Below are 22,044 nucleotides of genomic sequence, written 5' to 3' on the forward strand. Positions count from 1 at the left end.
TTCACTGGGAAATATCGATTCGACATATGAATGAAAGTAACTATTGTTAATTGATAATACATTGTCACTTTATCTAAATGTTGAATTGAAGGCCACATGTAGGACTCAACTGACACATGATTTTGAAGAATTTTCCCCTTAGAAAGGGAGCTATGGATATAAGTTGATTATTATCACTTTAAAATCGGCTTTAAAATACTTACAAGAGGTTAAGGCTCAAATTTTAAGAATTTTTGTGAAAATTAATAAACTCATAAGATTTTTCTTATGATGGAAATTTATTCTAAGACGTTTTGGTGAAAAGGTCTACTGGTTTTTATTCTTAATTTCCTAAACAAATTAATTTTAAATAGAGCTTTATATTTACCATGATGTCAATCTGCACTACTTACATCTTCCCCCTGGTCACTCTGAGATGAGTTTGAAAAAATCTTAACCAATCAAAGCATATTAAATTCCTGATGATTTAATTCATCTGGTGATCAGAGCATCAATATACAGTTATTTAACAAGACAGTATATAGTCAAAAGTAGAACTGGAAAATTAATAACAGCCTTGTAGATTATTGTTGCAGGTTGTGTGTTAAATGGACATAACAATATACAAAATAATATATAAATAAATGACTGTACATAACAATATATATGAACATGTTATAACAGTATTGAGCACAGGTAATGCACTGGTTAATGCTGAACATTTGAAAGTTGTGTCATTAAAAGTCACATGACATTCTACATGTTAGTCAATTAAAAAATTTTATACATAAAGTTACATGTTATGTGACTACTGCAAATGTGAAAATTTACAAGTGTGGTGTTTCAACTTAAATATACAGTAGGTTACTTTTTCAGGTAAATACCTTCCATGAACAGATGTCTTTGTATGTACATCTTATTCATCTTACAGCTTACAGATTTCGCTTCATAATGGTAAATTTTCACATTTTACAGTATTCACATCACAAATCTGTTTCTTTGCTTATAAATAGCTCTATAGACTAAAGCTGAGAAATGTTTACCCTGTTCTGTACAATAAAAATCCATAATCAACTATGGGTCAATCTAATTAATACACTTAAGGATCTGTCATCTATTACGATCATTATCATAGCAACACACAACTGACGGATTTCTTTTTTCGCTGGAATGCATTGGCTGCCATGATAACGGTGGCTACTTTTGTGGGGTTTTTATTGTCCCGTTTGGAGTCTGGAGTTTCTAGCAAAAATGCCTTAAAAAGATTTTTATCAATGTTCATTTCATGTGGGTCACCCCCTTCTGCTGTGACCCGCTTTTCCTCGGCTATGAGATCTTTTGCCTCCTGGATTAGCTCCCTTTGAACCTCAGGCGTTATGGGATGTGTGTGGATGTGGATTATAGTTCCAAGCTTCACACGATTGGCTGAAATTATAGAAATTACCAAGTTCATTACACCAACGTATACAAAAACATAAACTGTTAAAATGATTATGTTACTGAATTATCTAATATGTAAATAAATTTGATCATACAAAGGATGTACATTTATTAAGTAGTTTGTACACTGTACTGTACATTTATTAAGTAGTTTGTACACTGTACTGTAAAACAGATTTATCAGGGTTTATAGTGAAGTATCAGGGAGGAACAAATTTGATTTTTTTATTACAAGTTATTAACATATTTTGCTATACCCAATAACTTCATAATACCTTTTTTAAGTACAGTCAGTTAATGAAAATCACTTTACAAGTTATTAACATATTTTGCTATACCCAATAACTTCATAATACCTTTTTAAAGTACAGTTAATGAAAATTACTTTACTAGTTATTAACATATTTTGCTATACCCAATAACTTCATAATACCTTTTTAAAGTACAGTTAATGAAAATCACTTTACTAGTAATTAACATATTTTGCTATACCCAATACCTTCATAATACCTTTTTACAGTACAGTTAATGAAAATCACTTTACTATAAGATTGAGTTCATTATAAGTGTGTTTACTGTAGAATAATGTGTTTAGCTGTATAAAGTATTTTTACATTCTACATCGTATACTGCATCTATACAATTTGTCTGAGTAATATACTGCACTGCATCCATTGTACTGGAATACTATAGTAAGTTAAAGCATATAGACCAGTTATAAAAGTACCTGGTCACATGACCAAATCACATGACTTACCACCACTGGGGAGCATTATGATTGGATAAACTCCTCCTGGAGGCTCGTAGATGACTCGTGTCAGTACAACAGTCAGGTTAATACACAGATAACAAATTATAAGACGGTCTTCCTGTTTTTTTATTTCACTGTCGGGAAAAATCACTCCCCATCCAATTTTATCTCCAACAGAAACACTGGACTCAGCTGAAATAATGATGCAAAGTATAATAAGTCTCCAACAGAAACACTGGACTCAGCTGAAATAATGATATAGAGTATAAAAAGTCTCCCACAGAAACACTGGACTCAGATGAAATAGAGATACAGAGAATAATAAGTTTCCAACAGAAACACTGGACTCAGATGAAATAATGATACAGAGTATAAGTTTCCAACTGAAACACTGGACTCAGCTGAAATAATGATATAGAGTATAAAAAGTCTCCCACAGAAACACTGGACTCAGATGAAATAAAGATACAGAGAATAATAAGTTTCCAACAGAAACACTGGACTCAGATGAAATAATGATACAGAGTATAATAAGTTTCCAACAGAAACACTGGACTCAGCTGAAATAATGATACAGAGTTTAATAAGTCTCCAACAGAAACACTGGACTCAGCTGAAATAATGATACAGAGTTTAATAAGTCTCCAACAGAAACACTGGACTCAGCTGAAATAGAAAATGATACAAAGTATAATAAGTCTCCTTTTCAAAGAGACACGACACACAACTGACTGAATAGAATATTTATCACACATATATTGTCATCCAGAATCATATATTCCAAGGCCTGCAGCATTCACATCATTAGTCTTGATGTTCCGACCTTAACCTTTGAACATATGACCAAAACAATTTCTGGTTCTCATGGACCTAGTTAGAGAACTGAAGTTTGCAGGGTTGACCTTGGAAAGAATGACTCCATACATAAATGCTTTTCTTCAATTTACTTCAATGTATTTACTGAGTATGAAATCTGTATTTAAAAAACCGAATTATCAAATATTTAAGGAATGTTTTTAAGTTTTGTGTGAGTTATTGGTGTGTAAATCACACAGACTTGTCACGTAGGCATATTTCATGAAGCGCGTTAGCGCTTCATGAAAAATATGCCTACGTGCAAGTCTGTGTGATTTACACACCAATAATTCACACTAAACTGAAAAACATACCTTATATTTACATTTTACAAATTCAAAAGCAACAACATTATGCTCAATATTTGAATTTCTTGCTGTCCTATATCGTTACATTTTTATTAACGTCTCTGTAGCCTCATTGTGACGTCACTTTAGCGCAAGTTTCACCGTGTATATTTCTACGCGTGAGTATACACAAAAATGAACTTCAAATCAATTGCACAGTTGGCTTAGTAGAAAAACATAGCAAATGTAAATATTGTAAAATATCCCTTAACGTTAAATTTGTGCTTAGTCTCTCCATATTATAAGTACTGAATATGTAAAATTTAAGGGCTTAAATTTCTCAAAATACAAAGTTACATAATATGGTTAATGAATAATGCACCAGGACACTGCTATAAGGCACTAGCATTTTGATGCTGGACCTTCCTGTATCACACCTACCTGTTCTTATAATCACTATTCTCGTGATCAAAGTAACAAAATTACACCATTATCCATCCCTACTAGAGATGTAATGATACAGCAATATATTGATCCATTTAATTTTAATACCATGACAATTGTATCACATCATCAGTGTAGCATGATGTTTATCATTATATCTCATTATAATTATTTTCCACAACGCGTTATCTGATTGGTTCTAAATTCTCACATGACAGGGCAATAAAACTTCTTATTTCATGAAAAGCCCTCGGGAATATGATTTTTCTTGGCTGAATAAATCTTCATATTTCCCTCACGATCTTGCAATAAATGTATATTGTATTGTGGTACAGTTGATGTCATGTTTCATTGCTGTGATGTGTAAAGTACCTGTTTACAGTCAGTGTTATGTTTCAGTATTGTGATGTGTATTATATCATGATACAGTCAGTGTTTCAGTATTGTGATGTGTATTATATCATGATACAGTCAGTGTTTCAGTATTGTGATGTGTATTATATCATGATACAGTCAGTGTTTCAGTATTGTGATGTGTACAGTATCATGATACAGTCAGTGTTTCTGTATTGTGATGTGTATAGTATCATGATACAGTCAGTGTTTCAGTATTGTGATGTGTATAGTATCATGATACAGTCATTGTTGTGTTTCAGTATTGTGATGTGTATAGTATCATGATACAGTCAGTGTTTCAATATTGTGATGTGTATAGTATCATGATACAGTCAGTGTTTCTGTATTGTGATGTGTATAGTATCATGATACAGTCAGTGTTTCAGTATTGTGATGTGTATAGTATCATGATACAGTCAGTGTTTCAATATTGTGATGTGTATGGTAACATGATACAGTCAGTGTTTCAGCATTGTGATGTGTATTATATCATGATACAGTCAGTGTTTCAATATTGTGATGTGTATAGTATCATGATACAGTCAGTGTTTCTGTATTGTGATGTGTATAGTATCATGATACAGTCAGTGTTTCAGTATTGTGATGTGTATAGTATCATGATACAGTCAGTGTTTCAATATTGTGATGTGTATGGTAACATGATACAGTCAGTGTTTCAGCATTGTGATGTGTATTATATCATGATACAGTCAGTGTTTCAGTATTGTGATGCGTATTATATCATGATACAGTCAGTGTTTCAGTATTGTGATGTGTATAGTATCATGATACAGTCAGTGTTTCAGTATTGTGATGTGTATAGTATCATGATACAGCCAGTGTTGTGTTTCAGTATTGTGATGTGTATAGTATCATGATACAGTCAGTGTTTCTGTATTGTGATGTGTATTATATCATGATACAGTCAGTGTTTCAATATTGTGATGTGTATAGTAACATGATACAGCCAGTGTTTCAGTATTGTGATGTGTATTATATCATGATACAGTCAGTGTTTCAGTATTGTGATGAGTACAGTATCATGATACAGTCAGTGTTTCTGTATTGTGATGTGTACAGTATCATGATACAGTCAGTGTTTCAGTATTGTGATGTGTACAGTATCATGATACAGTCAGTGTTTCAGTATTGTGATGTGTATAGTATCATGATACAGTCAGTGTTTCAGTATTGTGATGTGTATAGTATCATGATACAGTCAGTGTTTCAGTATTGTGATGTGTATTATATCATGATACAGTCAGTGTTTCAGTATTGTGATGTGTATAGTATCATGATACAGTCAGTGTTTCTGTATTGTGATAGGTATAATATCATGATACAGTCAGTGTTTCAATATTGTGACGTGTATTATATCATGATACAGTTAGTGTTTCAGTATTGTGATGTGTACAGTATCATGATACAGTCAGTGTTATGTTTCAGTATTGTGATGTGTATAGTATCATGACACAGTCAGTGTTTCAGTATTGTGATGTGTACAGTATCATGATACAGCCAGTGTTTCTGTATTGTGATGTGTATAGTATCATGATACAGTCGGTGTTGTGTTTCAATATTGTGATGTGTATAGTATCATGATACAGTCAGTGTTTCAGTATTGTGATGTGTATTATATCATGATACAGTCAGTGTTTCAATATTGTGATGTGTATAGTAACATGATACAGCCAGTGTTTCAATATTGTGATGTGTATAGTATCATGATACAGTCAGTGGTGTGTTTCAGTATTGTGATGTGTATAATATCATGATACAGTCAGTGTTTCAGTATTGTGATGTGTATAGTATCATGATACAGTCTGTATTGTGATGTGTTGCAGTATTTTGATCTGTATCGTATCTTGATGCAGTCTGTATTGTGATGTGTATAGTAACCTAATTTAGTGCCCTGTGGTAATCTGGCCTTTTCTTACCTTCATCAACGGCAAGAAATCTGACATAATCTTGTCTAAAGTTGGAAGACGACCCAGGAGTGATATCCTGGGAACAGGGGGAGCTGAGGGCAATCCCTGGGGGTGGGGCACCAGCCTCCTTACCAAACTTATCAAGGATCTGTACCTCAAAGTAGTCATAATCTGAAATACAACAAAATAGTCATAATCTAAAATACAACAAAAGTATTAAATCATTCCATCCTTTATATACAGAGACAAAGGCACCCTTAGATAATTAGATTCAGAGAGAGAACTAGATAAAGATATAGAAACAAAGATTTCTGGGTCAAATTATTGAATAGACTGAAAAAAAAGGTTCCATATCTGTCTGATAAATATCAGCTCTGACTTATTATGGGTTGGTTTGTTACATTTTTCTAACTTTAGATTGATCAAAGAGTTCTGGAAAGTTTATAAAGACAGTTAAGTTGTATTAGGAATGATATAAATCAGATATCACACTTACAAAACCACACTCTTAAAAGAAAATGGAGACTTTAGAAAGATTTGTGACTTGTAATTACATATGGGAAATATCCAGTAGGAATTTTGTTATTTTCAGGATGTAAATAACACAGTTACTTGGGTTTAAAAGGTCCAGAACACTGTTACAGTAATAGAACTGGTTTGTTATGTTTAGGTATGATTAACATCCACAATTACTTCACTCTAGCCAAAAAAAGAAGACTATGATAAGTAGTGGTTGGTTTGATATCTACCCGCTCCTACTGATATCAGGGTCAAAAGGTTATGGAGACTTTATAGGGACTGATTGGACAGTTGTGTAACTGTGATAAATATTCACATTTACTTAGCACAGAGTCAAAGGCTGTGGAACTTGAAAAAGGATTGATAACTGATAGTTGTATTTAGGTAAGTGTCCAAACTTGCTTAACTCAGGGTCAAAAGGATGTAGATATACTTTATGCCAATCAGTTCTGTAACCCTGTAATAACTATATATATTATATTACATAATAACTATATATATTCATATTTACTAGACTTAGGGTTCAAAGGTTATGGATACTTTATAAAGACTACATGCCATTGTGTACTAGTTGTACTTAGATAAATGTCAAACTTACTTGACTTTGGGTCAAAAGGTTGTAGGGACATTATAAGAACTGAAAAGTTATATTCAGGTTAAAATCCACACTTACTTGACTCGGGGTCAAAAGGTTATGGATACTTTATAAAGACTACATGCTATTGTGTACTAGTTGTACTTAGATAAATATCAAACTTACTTAACTTTGGGTCAAAATGTTGTAGGGACATTATGAGAACTGAAAAGCTATATTAAGGTTAAAATCCACACTTACTTGACTCGGGGTCAAAAGGTTGTGGAGACTGTATAAGGATAGGTTCGTTGTGTTCAGGTGCTGTAAATATTCGGTTCTTCCTGTCAACAGTAACATCTTTTGAATAACACCAGTCTTGGGGGTTATGCTGTAAAATAATTATACACTCAGTGAACCAGATGAATGTTACACTCACTGAACCAGATGAATGTTACACTGAGTGAACCAGATGGATGTTACATCCAGTGAAGCAGATGAATGTTACACTCAGTGAAGCAGATGAATGTTACACTCAGTGAACCAGATGAATGTTACACTCACTGAACCAGATGAATGTTACACTCAGTGAACCAGATGAATGTTACACTCACTGAACCAGATGAATGTTATATTCAGTGAACCAGATGAATGTTACACTCACTGAACCAGATGAATGTTATACTCAGTGAACCAGATGAATGTTACACTCAGTGAACCAGATGAATGTTATATTCAGTGAACCAGATGAATGTTACACTCAGTGAACCAGATGAATGTTACACTCAGTGAACCAGATGAATGTTACACTCAGTGAACCAGATGAATGTTATACTCAGTGAACCAGATGAATGTTACACTGAGTGAACCAGGTGAATGTTACACTCAGTGAACTAGATGAATATCTAACAGAGGAAATTCAATGTTTTGTGTTGGGTATGGATTTAGTTCACAAGAAGGACAGAACACTGTTGATTTTTTCACGAGTGTGAAGCATGAGTGAAAACATGAAAAATACTGTCTCAAGTTTGAAATAAATTCCATGTCCTTTGAAATATTAAATTTTCTTACAAAACATTGAATTTTCCTATAAAACATTGAACATAATTCCTATAAAACATTGAATTTTCCTACAAAACAATTAATGTCATTGAATTTTCCTATAAAACACTGAATTTCTCCACAAAACAATTAATGTCATTGAATTTTCCTACAAAACGTTGAATTTTCCATTTAAAGCCTTTGATTATCTGCAGTTTTGCTGTTGTGTGGTACTGTGTATTTGACACAAATATGTTTTAATAGTTATTATATAAGTTACTTCTGGATTTACACAAAATAATGAAACAAATACTGAACACTGATTACTGTGACACAGAGCTAAAAGAACTTAGTGTTGTGTGGACTAAATTGACAATTCAGTATGGAACTTTACATGTAATTGATACCTATTATGCAAGTAATACTAGTTGTTGAAGTCTAAAATTTACATATTAGTCAACACCTTAACTGTCATACACAGTAAAAATGCACTTCTTTAAATGTTTGCTTAACAGATGAGAGGAAAACAGAAGTGTTAAAGAAAGGCCCCTTCACAAGTAATTAAGTTTAATATTGATGTTTCTTACTTCATTAAATGGTGGCCCCTCTAAGTACTGATGTACTTACTTCATTAAATGGCGGCCCTCTAAGTACTGATGTACTTACTTCATTAAATGGAGGCCCCTCTAAGTACTGATGTACTTACTTCATTAAATGGCGGCCCCTCTAAGTACTGATGTACTTACTTCATTAAATGGAGGCCCCTTTAAGTACTGATTCTGCCAGTAGATGTCTATTTCCACGTCGTATCCGTTACCACACACGGCCACCGTCGGTAAGATCTGATCTTGGTCCAGAATGGTGACGTATCGCGTGTCAATCCCTCGCCAGTTCTTAGAAAACAGAGCGACTGGATGCTTTCTGCCAATGTTTGACACTTCAACACCAACCATATCACCTAAACAAAATACAGCAATGTATGACAGGTTCTGAACCTCAAAGCAGCCCTGTTAAACTTAATTGAACATAACAGAGTAAACATGATAAATACCTCACACCATTTCTGAGTCTCTCTTTCCATGTTGACATTTAAGTTTTTACAACTAATTTTTAAACCTATCTGCCTCGTTTCTTCTTACAAACATTTTTGACCTGTTTTAAATTTGCCAAGACACAACTGTGCTAAAGAGTTTATGCTATATTTCTTGAATTTGCCCCCCCCCCCCCCTTTTTTAAATTTGCCCATTTGTGATAGGGCGAAAGGGGAAAAAATATCAGTGGGCAATAAAAATTTCACTGTATACAGTATTTAACATTATCATCTCTTCATAACATTCCTCCACCTCTGAGTGCATCTTTCCTTACTTCATATTTTGTGTCTCTTTCCATACCCCCATTTTCTTTTTTCCCCAAGTCCCATTTAACATTCTTACCTCTGGGTGCCTCAGTATACCCCCTCCCCCCTCCATAGTGCCTTTTTAAATCTTCCCCATAGGTGCCTCGGCACATAATAATCATCTTTTTCCTTTTGTTTTTTAACATTTTTCCCCTCTGGGTGCCTCAGTGCATACTCCTTTTCTAAATCTTACCTTACTAATTTTTTTTACCCCTCCCCCCCCCTGTGTGTCTCAGTTAAAACCAGTACTCTAGCCTGGGTGCCTCAGCAAATACTCACCCTCTCCAAATCTTTCCCCGAATGAGTGCCCCTCATGCTGTTTGTTGTAGTACATTTTTCCGTCTCTTGAGCAGTACCCTGTGGACTCTGGGACTTTTCCGGGGTGTTTGTTGAGGGGGAATTTGGAGTCAGCCAGTCCTATTGTCAGTACTGAGTCTTCATCTGAATGAGATCAAAAAAAAATATGAAGGGGTACAGAGAAAGACATAGTGATTACAGGGAGGGGAGCATTAAAGATGAAAATAAATCTACTTCTAGTTTCCAGTTTTCTATACAGGCCCTAGTAAGGGGTCAGCTGTAACAAGTCTTACTAAGTTTCCGGATTTCTATACAGAAGTATGGGCTGTTCTTCGTCAGGGGTTGTCGGAATTGGATAAGATGGATCCCCATGGCGTCTTTAGACAGATGTACACGACAATACTGCTTACTGAGATCCACCATTGCGGTTTGTTCATTGATTTCAATCTTCAACTGCTCTGACTTCCTGAACATCTCTGGCTTCAGTTCTGTAAAGTTCAAGGTCATTTATCAGGTAACCACTAAGGTCAAGGTCAGAAATCATTTATCAATAAGACAAGGATCAAGGTCATTTATCATTAAGACAAAGATCAAGGTCATTTATCAATAAGACAATGATCAAGGTCATTTATCAATAAGACAAAGATCAAGGTCATTTATCAATAAGACAAAGATCAAGGTCATTTATCAAAAGACAAAGATCAAGGTCATTTATCAATAAGACAAAGATCAAGGTCATTTATCAATAAGACAAAGATCAGGGTCATTTATCAATAAGACAAAGATCAAGGTCATTTATCAATAAGACAAAGATCAAGGTCATTTATCAATAAGACAAAGATCAAGGTCATTTATCAATAAGACAAAGATCAAGGTCATTTATCAGGCAAACACAAGGGTCAAGGTCAGCAATCATTTGTTAAAGAAGACAAGCTCAACTGACAATTATTAAAGTTATATAAATTCATAGTTAAGTGATTTTACTAAAACTTCTCATATTAAAATGCAGGAGTAAAGGGGCCTTGATATTACTTTTTTTATGTTCTTCAACCATGCCAGAATTTTTTGACCTGCCTTTAAGCATAGTTTCACCTTATCTAACTTTTTCCAGCTGTAATTGTCCCTCTACCTGACAAATAAATACACAGAGATCTATATATATATATATATATATATATACTCACGCCTTTTAAGACTGTCGTTCAGCATTAGTCGTTTGGCCTCCTCTAAATGCTCTTCAAACATTGGATCAAGATTCTCATACGTCTCAATTTTACGATTCGTTGTCACATCAACTGTTACCTTGGAACCTGAGACAACAACAAAACATTCAAGGGTGGAACATATCAAAATTAGTTTTGCTGGAAAAGTTACCTTTTTTTCAAAGTCTAATAGTTGTGTGAAGGAATGTAACTACTGCCACTCTGCTCCCAGTGTTAATACACTGTATTTTATTTCTCCTCAGAATTTATTATTTATTAAGGTTTGGGGATATTTTCTTCCCTGTCTTGTGCTTTATATTTTTGAATTACCACAGTGACTGTTGTTTTTGATGAGGCGGTAATTCTGACTTACCACTGTTGTTTCTGATGAGGTGGTAATTCTGATTTACCACTGTTGTTTTTGATGAGGTGTTTATTCTGATTTACCACTGTTGTTTTGGATGAGGTGGTAATTCTGACTTACCACTGTTGTTTTGGATGAGGTGGTAATTCTGATTTACCACTGTGTTTATTGTTTAGGTGATTCTTCTGATTTTCCACTTTGTTATCACTTTAATTTCCCCAGCTCTCATTGAAAGCACAGTAAATTTAATTTACCACTATTGTTATAAAGTGACAATTCTGACTTACCATTGTTGTTATAAGATGGTACATTGTAATTCACATTTACCACTATTGTCATGGATGAGCAGTATTTCTGACTTACAGCTTTTATAGTTATCAACGTGGTTGGATCTTTGTTTACCTTTTCCATGAGAAAACTTTGAAAGAGATAGGAGTGTTTAAATCTCACCATTGAAAACTTACTTTGACGTAAATAGGTGGTGATTAAAACTCACAAATTGATAATTTACTGCTTTGACAGAAATAGGCAGTGTTTAAAACTCACCATTTTTGTTGAGAACCACCATTTGATAACTTACTGCTTAGACAGAAATAGGGAACATTTAAAACTCACCATTTTTGTTAAGGACCACCATTGGGAAGAACCCCCCTTCGGGCTGTACTACAACTTTGGCGTACCCAATCTTGGTATCCAAGGTAACAAAAACTAGCACCAGTTGTTGTGTTTTGTCATCGTGGTCTGGTTTTTCCCGTACGTCCTTGGGGTAGTGGACTCCTATCCCCACCCTCTGTCCCTCAGAGAGTTTTACATCTGAAACAGGAATAGGTCATTCCTTGAATTTTTTTTCTTCAAAAAATTTCATCTATGAAAATTAGAACTATCCTTATGGGATAGATATTAACTGCAGGGCAATTAAAGACAAAACATAACTAATTAAAAGATCTAAAAGAAGAACTCTGTCATAGTGTAATTATGCCCCCGGATAGAAAGATCCCGGGGGTATATTGTTTTTGTCCTGTTTTTATCTTAAACATAAGATAGGCTAAGACCCCTTTTTGGGCTCTGGATTAGGGTGTCTCTTAGAAGGATACAGTACTTCATAATTATGCCCCCAGATTGAAAGATTCCGGGGTATATTGTTTTTGTCCTGTCTGTCTGTTTGTCTGTTTATCTGTTTGTCTGTTTGTATGTTTGTCTGTTTACCTGTTTGTCTGTCTGTCTGTTGTCAACTTTAACCTTGCCCATAACTTTTGAATGGTTGGAGCTATGACTTTCATATTTCACATGTGTATTCCTTGTGACAAGACCTATCTTTGGGTACCATCATATTTGACCTTTTGACCTTGACCTTGGAGTTTAACCCACTTTAACAAAATTTTATGAGACTTTAACCTTGGCCATAACTTCTGAACAGTTGGTGCTTGGGGTTTCAAACTTCACATGTGTATTCCTTATGACAAGACCTTCCTCTTAATATCAACCTCTTTGACCCTTTGACCTTGACCTAGGAGTTTGACCTACTTTTGAAAAACTTTAACCTTGGCCATAACTTCTGAACAGTTGGAGCTAGGCTTTCATACTTCACATATGTAATCCTTGTGACAAGACCTTCGTTTGGATACCAACCACTTTGACCCTTTGACCTTGACATTGGAGTTTGACCTTCTTTTGAAAAACTTTAACCTTGGCCATAACTTTGGAATGGTTGGCTTTCATACTTCACATAATTATGTAATCCTTGTGACAAGACCTTCCTTTGGATACTGACAACTTTGACCTTGACGTTTTACTTACTTTTAAAAAACTTTAACTTTTGCCATAACTTTTGAACAGTTGCAGCTAGGGCTTTCAAATTTCACAGGTATATTCCTCGAGACAAGGCCTTTTTTTGGGTACCAACATTTTTCATCTTTTGGCTTGGATTTTGACTTGCATTTGAGAAACTTTACTTCAACCTTCACCATAAGCTACCATACGGGGGCATCAGTGTTTCACAAACACATCTTGTTAAAAAGCTGTTGTCATTCCTGTTAAAAATGAGTATTGATTTTAAGTGATATATAATGTAAGATACACAGAGGTCACACAAAGGTCATAAAATTGGTCTTTTTCTGAATTTTCACATTTTTATTCAAATCTTCATCAATTTTAAAGCATATTTTGTTTCAGAAAATACAGAGCACATTAAGCTTGCCTATCTACCAAATTTATATAAATTTCATGCACAAGTATCAGATACATATTGTGTATAAAAATCTCAGAAAGGGAAGCTTTTGCTCTAAGTTCCAAAGTAAAAAGTATCTCAAATTCTATATAAAATTCTGTCAGAATTGAGGAACTTCCCTAAAATGTTTTACTTTGTCACCTTCTTATAGCCTACATGTATGTCTTGAATCAAAATTAAAGCTGATTTTAAAACAAGCATTATTCAAGGTTTTTAAATGCAAGCTATTATTATGATAATTTTAATAGTGTTTTGATTTTTAGATAAAATAAGGGCCAAATTCATTCTTTACCATACCTTGTCCTTTCCAATATTTATTCCCGATCCTCTTTTGTGTCCCTAACCTTGCTGCCATAAATTTAACAAACTTCAAACCTACACCACTTCAGGAACTTTTACACAAGGTTCATAATTTATTTTCTGGTCAAGAAGTTTATGAGAAAAATTTTAATCAGAAAAGCTCAGTTGAGCCTTTGGGTATTAATCAAAAGGAGATTCCCATTTCTTGCACATAAATGCACCTTGGGAATTATAAAGTGAATAATTTGAATCATAGATGTACGTCCATTTTCTTACTTTTTCCATCAGCAAGCAGCCTGAAGAAGTCGACAAGAGCTTTACATGTGGGCGTCGGCTTCAGTAAACTACAGGTCGCTATGCCAACTGCTGGCCCTGCCCCTGTCTCGGAAACTTTCTGGATCACTACCTCATAGTGCTCAAATTCTACAAAAAGATTCCATAAACAAAACTATAGTTCTCAACAACACACACACTAGTGTACTGAATAGATTATTAATTACACCTTTCCTTAAAAGGCAATTACTTTATGACTCATTTGGGTGTAAATATATATTGACAGTGAATTAACTATTTTCTAACTAAAGACTTTTTTTTTTACATATTTTAACATCATTCCATAGATAATAAGGATGTTCTAATGGCTCTCTGAGATAATCTTAGACTCAGTGAGATTATCTTAGGCTCAAAACAATGATTTTTACAATAGCTTGAATCTCAAGGTTTAGTGATATGTTGATATTACTGAATCAGTAAAATGATCTCGGTGAGAGAATTTATAAAGTGAGTTGATCACTGGACCCAATACAATGACTCTTAAAATGGCAAAAAAATAATCTCAAAATTCCTTGAGGCTATCTCAGTGAGGTGAATATAACATTATCAGAGATATTCTAAATAGGATTATAATTATGAAATTAATTATAGATTATCAAACAGCTTATTATATTGTCAGTGAGATGATTTTTTATAACTGAGGGAGATCAATGAACACAGGACAAGAGGATATCAGAGAGACTGTTAAAGAACCTGGTAAGATATGAATTTTTATAGGTTCTAAATAAGATATTATTATACAGTTAAAGTATATCATTGTGGGAGTTAGCAAGAGTCCAGTTCCCCAAGGCCAGGACTATTTCCCGTGGCGAAGCCGTGGGAAATAGTCCTGCTCGAGGGGAACTGGAATCTTGCTAACTGACCCACAATGATATACTTTTAACTGTTTTATTATACCGATACAAACGTAAAATTTAGAGGACTCAGATTGCGTGATTTCAAAGCAGGGATTAGCTCACTGAACTAACACACAGGGATAAGTCCATTCACATATCATACCAATATAAAAGTAAAATCTAGAGGATTACGGATAACCGGGAATTAGCTTCGAAGAAGGGATTAGCTCACTTGACTAATGCACGGGGATTAGTCCATTCATAACGATTTCTAGGGAATTAGTCCCATGTAATGATCTTATGTTATATAGGGAAAAATCAGTAGAGGTATAATAAAAGAATATAATGTGATTTTTTTACAATGGTCTTGGAACTTGGTGAGATATTTACCTCTACATAGTGAGATGGGGCTCAGTATCTTACCCTAACCCTAACCCCGATTGTATAAGGATTTAGTGAGATTTTGTGAGATGATCCTGGGACTCATTGAGATATTTGCCTCACAGTGAGGAAGGGCTCTGTATTGTACCCTGGTTGTATATCAAGGATTTAGTGAGATTTTGTCAGATGACCCTGAGATGTGGTGAGATATTTACCTCATAGTGAGGAAGCACTCTGTGCTGTACCCTGGTTGTATAAGGATTTAGTGAGATTTGTGAGATGATCCTGAGACATGGTGAGATATTAACCTCTACTTAGTGACATGGGGCTCAGTATCTAACCCTGGTTTTATTAGGATTTAGTGAGATTTGTGAAATGATCCTGAGACACAGTGAGATATTTACCTCTACAAAGAGATGTGGTGCTCTGTATTGTACCCAGGTTGTATTAGGATTTAGTGAGATTTTGTGAGATGATCCTGGTACTCGGTGAGATATTTACCTCTACAAAGAGATGTGGGGCTCTGTATTGTACCCTGGTTGTATTAGGATTTAGTGAGATTTTCTGAGACAAGGTGAGATATTTACCTCTACAAAAGAGATGTGGTGCTCTGTATTGTACCCTGGTTCTATTAGGATTTAGTGAGATTTTGTGAGATGACCCTGAGATGCTGTAAGATATTTACCTCTACAAAGAGATGTGGGGCTCTGTATTGTACCCTGGTTTTCTGTGTCTGGGTTAAAAACAAACATGTTGTCAGCCAAGTTGTAGCTCACACCAGGGGAGGTAATCCAATGAATCATGTTTTTCTGTAAAGAGTTACATCCCTTAGTACATAAGTTTTTGAAAATATAAAGACATTGATTTTTAGAAGATAATTTTCCTATCAATGTTGATGTTCAATGTCACAAAAAAGTACATGAAGGAAGGTTTTGATTCCTGATTTTAAATCTGATTAGTCTGAGTCTAAATATTTACTGACATCTGAAAACTGTGGCTTCACCATCACTGCCTGGGGCCACATAATTCCAAGGTCAATTGGTCCATTCTCCAGTGTGATTGTTGGTAAAAACTTTTTGTGGTCAGGTTCAAAATGAAACCTACAATTTAAATTAATCAATTCAAAAAACCAGAAATAAAAAAAAACAACAATCAAACAAAAAATTAGGTTTTCCTTTTTTCACACATCAGCAAGAACCTTAAAAATTATTCTTCATGATTTAACAACAAAATATCTAATTAATTTTCTAATATGTCCTACGGTGAAACCGTAATAGGGCGAGCACAGTTCATTTTTGTACACACACCTTCTCAAATGTCGTTTTACATTCTGATTATTATACTTTTCAGTAAACTCTTTTAGCGTGCGTTTACTGTGTATCGTACAGGGAAGTTCATCTTTTTACAACAGATATTGAAATATATATTCTCTAACATTGCAGACTCCCCATGCATCGGGATCGAGATTCCTAACTTCTCGGATTTTTCCGACAAAATTGGAAATACCCGAGTCTTTGAAGTGATGAAAATATGATGTCACATACACAGTCATGTTTACTGAGGACACAAACGATAGTTTTGTGGGCAATTGTGGCATGGAAATTGCATCAAATCGCCGTTTGTAATTTTTTTCAAGTAAGTTGTCGCTATGCTTAAGCCACTATGTTGCTATGCACCACAAAGGATTATTGGGAGTTTGGAATTCTTTCATGTGGACTGATAAAAATTTCTCTGAACAAGGCATATTTCAACCCGAATTTCCTCCGTTCGTATAGGTTGATTATGGAGCTCGCTATGCAAGCAGTGCTTCTCGCCGCCTCACTGCGCTTGCTATAAATTATTATAAAAGAATGAACTAGCAGATTTTGTTTCAGTGTCCATACACAGATTTTGTTTTAAAGAGTAAAGATTTAAGTTTAAAGAGAACATCTATAGATTTTGTTGTAAAGAGCTCATCTACAGATTTCGTTGTCTAATTAACAGATTTTGTTGTCTAATTAACAAAGAAATTACACCTTGTAGCAACAGGTTGTCCATTCTTGATAAAAATCACAGTGGACATCTGCTTCCCAAAATGGCTGACAAAAACTCCAAAGACATCACCTAAAAATGGAGAAAAGGAGAGAAGCTACTCAGGTTCAGTGAAATTTTTAGGCAACATTACATGTCAACTCATGATATTTTGGTAATTAATTGATTAATTAATTAATTGGTAATTAATCAGGTAACAGAAATTTTCTTCTTTTATTGATGAAAATTACCGAATTTCATGAACAACTGTGATAAGGACTCCGAGAGATTTAATAATGAATTTTTATAATATATTACATTCAACATATTTCTTGCTACTGAGAACAGACCTATGCTGTACTTCGCTCCGTACGTATTTGCGATTTCGTTGTGCGAGGTTCGACAAATGCCATCACTGCTGTATCCCACCGTATTGATCCAGTGACCCGGCGTCCCGTCCTCCGCTATGTCAGGACCAGCAATCCCTATACTGATCTTACTGTTGTTAGCTACAATAAACAACATAGCTATGTCAGGACCCGCAATCCCTATACTGATCCTACTGTTGTTAGCTACAATAAACAACATAGCTATGTCAGGACCCGCAATCCCTATACTGATCTTACTGTTGTTAGCTACAATAAACAACATAGCTATGTCAGGACCTGCAATCCCTATACTGATCTTACTGTTGTTAGCTACAATAATAACATAGCTATGTCAGGACCCACAATCCCTATACTGATCTTACTGTTGTTAGCTACATTAAACAACATAGCTATGTCAGGACCCTCAATCCCTATACTGATCTTACTGTTGTTAGCTACATTAAACAATATAGCTATGTCAGGACCCGCAATCCCTATACTGATCTTACTGTTGTTAGCTACTGTACAATAGACAACACAGCTATGTCATCTAAGAATATAATTTTGATTAGACTGTAGCTACATGCCAATTCTTTAGACAGATGGATGGTAAAGAGCCCCCCCCCCCTTAAAAAAATCATATATTCATTATGTAGATTTTAAAGTACCCACTATGTATATATACACTCATTACAGCTGTCAGTCCCCCCTATACCTACACAGAGCCCGAATCTGAGCAAAGAAGAATGGCTTGTCTCTGGTCAGTCCCCCGTATACCTACATAAAGCTCTAATCTGAGCAAAGAAGAATGCCTTGTCTCTGGTCAGTACCCCCCTATACCTACACAGAGCTCTAATCTGAGCAAAGAAGAATGGCTTGTCTCTGGTCAGTCCCCCCTATACCTACACAGAGCTCTAATCTGAGCAAAAACGGCTCATCTCTGGACAGTACCCCCAGGCCCCCTATACCTACACAGAGCTCTAATATGAGCAAAAAAGAATGGCTTGTCTCTGCTCAGTACCCCCCTATACCTACACAGAGCCTGAATCTGAGCAAAGAAGAATGGCTTGTCTCTGGGCAGTCCCCCCTATACCTACACAGAGCTCTAATCTGAGCAAAGAAGAACGGCTTGTCTCTGGGCAGTCCCCCCTATACCTACACAGAGCTCTAATCTGAGCAAAGAAGAACGGCTTGTCTCTGGTCAGTACCCCCTATACCTACACAGAGCTCTAATCTGAGCAAAGAAGAACGGCTCGTCTCTGGACAGTACCCCCCTATACCTACACAGAGCCTGAATCTGAGCAAAGAAGAATGGCTTGTCTCTGGGCAGTCCCCCCTATACCTACACAGAGCTCTAATCTGAGCAAAGAAGAACGGCTTGTCTCTGGTCAGTCCCCACTCTACCTACACAGAGCTCTAATCTGAGCAAAGAAGAATGGCTTGTCTCTGGTCAGTACCCCCCTATACCTACACAGAGCTCTAATCTGAGCAAACAAAAAATGGCTTGTCTCTGGTCAGTCCCCCCCCCCCCCCCCCCCATACCTAAACAGAGCTCGAATCTGAGCAAAGAAGAATGGCTTGTCTCTGGGCAGTCCCCCTATACCTACACAGAGCTCGAATCTGAGCAAAGAAGAATGGCTTGTCTCTGGTCATCCCCCCCCCCATACCTACACAGAACTCTAATTTGAGCAAAGAAGAATGGCTTGTCTCTGGTCAGTCCCCCTACACCTACACAGAGACAAAATCTGAGCAAAGAAGAATGGCTTGTCTCTGGTCAGTACCCCCTTATACCTACAAAGAGCTCTAATCTGAGCAATGAAGAATGGCTTGTCTCTGGTCACTCCTTCCCATACCTACACAGAGCTTTAATCTGAGCAAAGAAGAATGGCTTGTCTCTGGTCAGTCCCCCCTATACCTACACAGAGCTCTAATCGAGCAAAGAAGAATGGCTTGTCTCTGGTCAGTCCCCCCTATACCTACACAGAGCTCTAATCTGAGCAAAGAAGAACGGCTTGTCTCTGGTCAGAGGCTCGAGACACTGTAGGAAGTTACTGGTTTCTGAGAACTGCTTCAGCTGGACATCTGAGATCTGACCAGGTATTGGAGGATGGTCAGTGAACAGGATGTCCCCCGCACTTCTAAACTGACCAGGCATAGTGACCTAAAATGAACAGGTACTAAAATGATATTGTTAAGCTTTTCAAACATAAAAAAAAAATAAATAAAATGGTTATTTTACCAGCTTTCAAATGCACTTAAATTAAAAAAAAAAAACATAACATTTTGTTCTTTGTTCTTCATTTTAACAAAGCCTGAAATAGCCTAAATGAATAAATAAAACAAATCATAAACAAAGATGAGGAAACATGTTACAGTATTAAGAGTAGCTATTAGTTATCATGGTTATAGATAGGGAAATATGGGACCATTAGTTATATCATATAGCTCAATCTGAAAAGCATTTGATTTTAAAGGTTCATGGCACATTGTGGACAGCCCAGCTAATTGGTCATATTGCTGCATAACTGCAAAAAAGCCACATGGTGAGTGGTATTTTGAGTCTCAATCAAAGTGCAAGATTTCTTAGGTCTTTTATTTACATGTTAGACATGGATTTGGGGAGAGGGCAGTGATTTAGTAGGATTAAAAATGATCACACCACTCTCCTTTGCAGAGTTGTTTATTCCTTTATCAGACATGTCGACCACTGCAATGAGCTTGCGTCAAGATTTTTAACATAAAGTAAAAAAACATGGTATTCCAAAGATTATTTCAAATGAAAGTAATAGTTCTCAATTTATTTAGTAAATGTCTATCTTAAATGATTATGACAAACATTAATGCAGACATTCAATTATAATTAATTAAAACAAACACACATACTATTTTTTGTGCTTTAGCTTATCACCGTCAAATACACTAGGAATTGACAGAGGTAAATGTAAGAGCCAATGGTAGAGAGTGTGATTACACATGTTAATCGTCATGGTTTCCCTCCCCCATCCCACAAAGGCACAAGCTTAGGAAACACATGTATATACAGAATCAGTCACAGTTCTAACTCATTCTTTAGGGGAAAAAATATCTGACAGATTTTAACTTACCTGAAAGTGCTTCACTTTAGTTCAGATAATGTTGCCAGTTCACAATCTCTTTCTCTTTCTGTCACAAAACAAAAGAAGTCCCCCTTTCGGCTCACTGCACATCATCGAGTAGAAATCTAGCAACTAACGCACATGTGTATGAACCGCCAAGTTTGTCGCCTTTTAACTAACTTAACAGCAGCTATTAAAACGCTTTCACAGCAATTATTTGTACATTACTATTAGCTCATCAGTCTTTTGTCATTTTTATTACAACCTTCGCCTTTAAACTTTACAAGACACTTGTAAAAATAATCATGTTTATTGTTGCTACTATGCTACCGGAAGTAAATATCACAATAAATTTAGAATCGACTTCTTAGAAGATATAATTCCGGAAAAGAATTTCTCAAATATCAATGTTTTATCCTAAATATGCTTATATACATCTGATAAACAATAATTGTTCAGAATAGTTAAGTGTAACCTGAGACATTAGAAATAACATTGTTATTTATCATACATGTATTTATGTCTCTGGTACTACATGTAACCAAGGCCACAGGAATGGAGGAGGGGGGCAGGGGGCGTGTCCCCCCTCAATAATTTTGCCGATATATTGTGGTAAACTATGGAAAACATAGTTACTTTATGCTCGCCCCCCCCCCCCTCAATATTATAATATTAATATCGTCTGATGACCTCTTGTTATCAAGGAAATTTTGCTTGGTAGTGCCCCCCCCCACCCTCCCTAATTGAAAATGTTTGGTGTCTTTGGTTGTGACTGTCCCTCCCCCATCCCCACCCCCGGCCAAAATGAAATTGTTTCCTACGGGCCTGTTAACTGCAACTAGACAAGCTGCATTTTCCATTTTCCTGGAAACATTTTGAATTGACTTTCAATATATTCCAATTCGTGGTTGTTACATCATTCGCAGAATTGCAAAATTTATTAATTTTCTTTTAAAAATACAACTTCGAAAGAAAAATAAATGAAATTCTAGAAAGTCACAAAAAGTAATGCTCTTCAAATTAA

The 22,044-nt window shown here is 35.6% G+C and overlaps 1 protein-coding gene across 1 annotated transcript; it reads right to left on the minus strand.

The window, feature by feature from the left end:
- Window positions 1-496: 496 nt before the first annotated feature.
- On the minus strand, window positions 497-21,332 carry LOC133180791 (uncharacterized). Its single transcript, XM_061315253.1, has 16 exons — window positions 21,030-21,332; window positions 19,906-20,086; window positions 17,908-18,066; window positions 17,563-17,650; window positions 16,530-16,647; window positions 16,233-16,356; window positions 14,274-14,420; window positions 12,086-12,283; window positions 11,089-11,214; window positions 10,198-10,392; window positions 9,887-10,048; window positions 8,958-9,169; window positions 7,435-7,561; window positions 6,090-6,251; window positions 2,177-2,362; window positions 497-1,404 (listed from the first exon to the last, which is right to left on the minus strand). Exons 2-16 carry the CDS (start codon window positions 20,078-20,080, stop codon window positions 1,109-1,111), a joined length of 2,475 nt encoding a protein of 824 aa, XP_061171237.1. The 5' UTR covers window positions 20,081-20,086; window positions 21,030-21,332; the 3' UTR covers window positions 497-1,108.
- Between the last annotated feature and the right edge of the window lie 712 nt (window positions 21,333-22,044).

This window comes from Saccostrea echinata, unplaced genomic scaffold, assembly GCF_033153115.1.
Source record: "Saccostrea echinata isolate AGI-Se365-2 ecotype Australia unplaced genomic scaffold, CSIRO_AGI_Sech_v1 ptg000007l, whole genome shotgun sequence".
Lineage (NCBI taxonomy): Eukaryota > Metazoa > Mollusca > Bivalvia > Ostreida > Ostreidae > Saccostrea > Saccostrea echinata.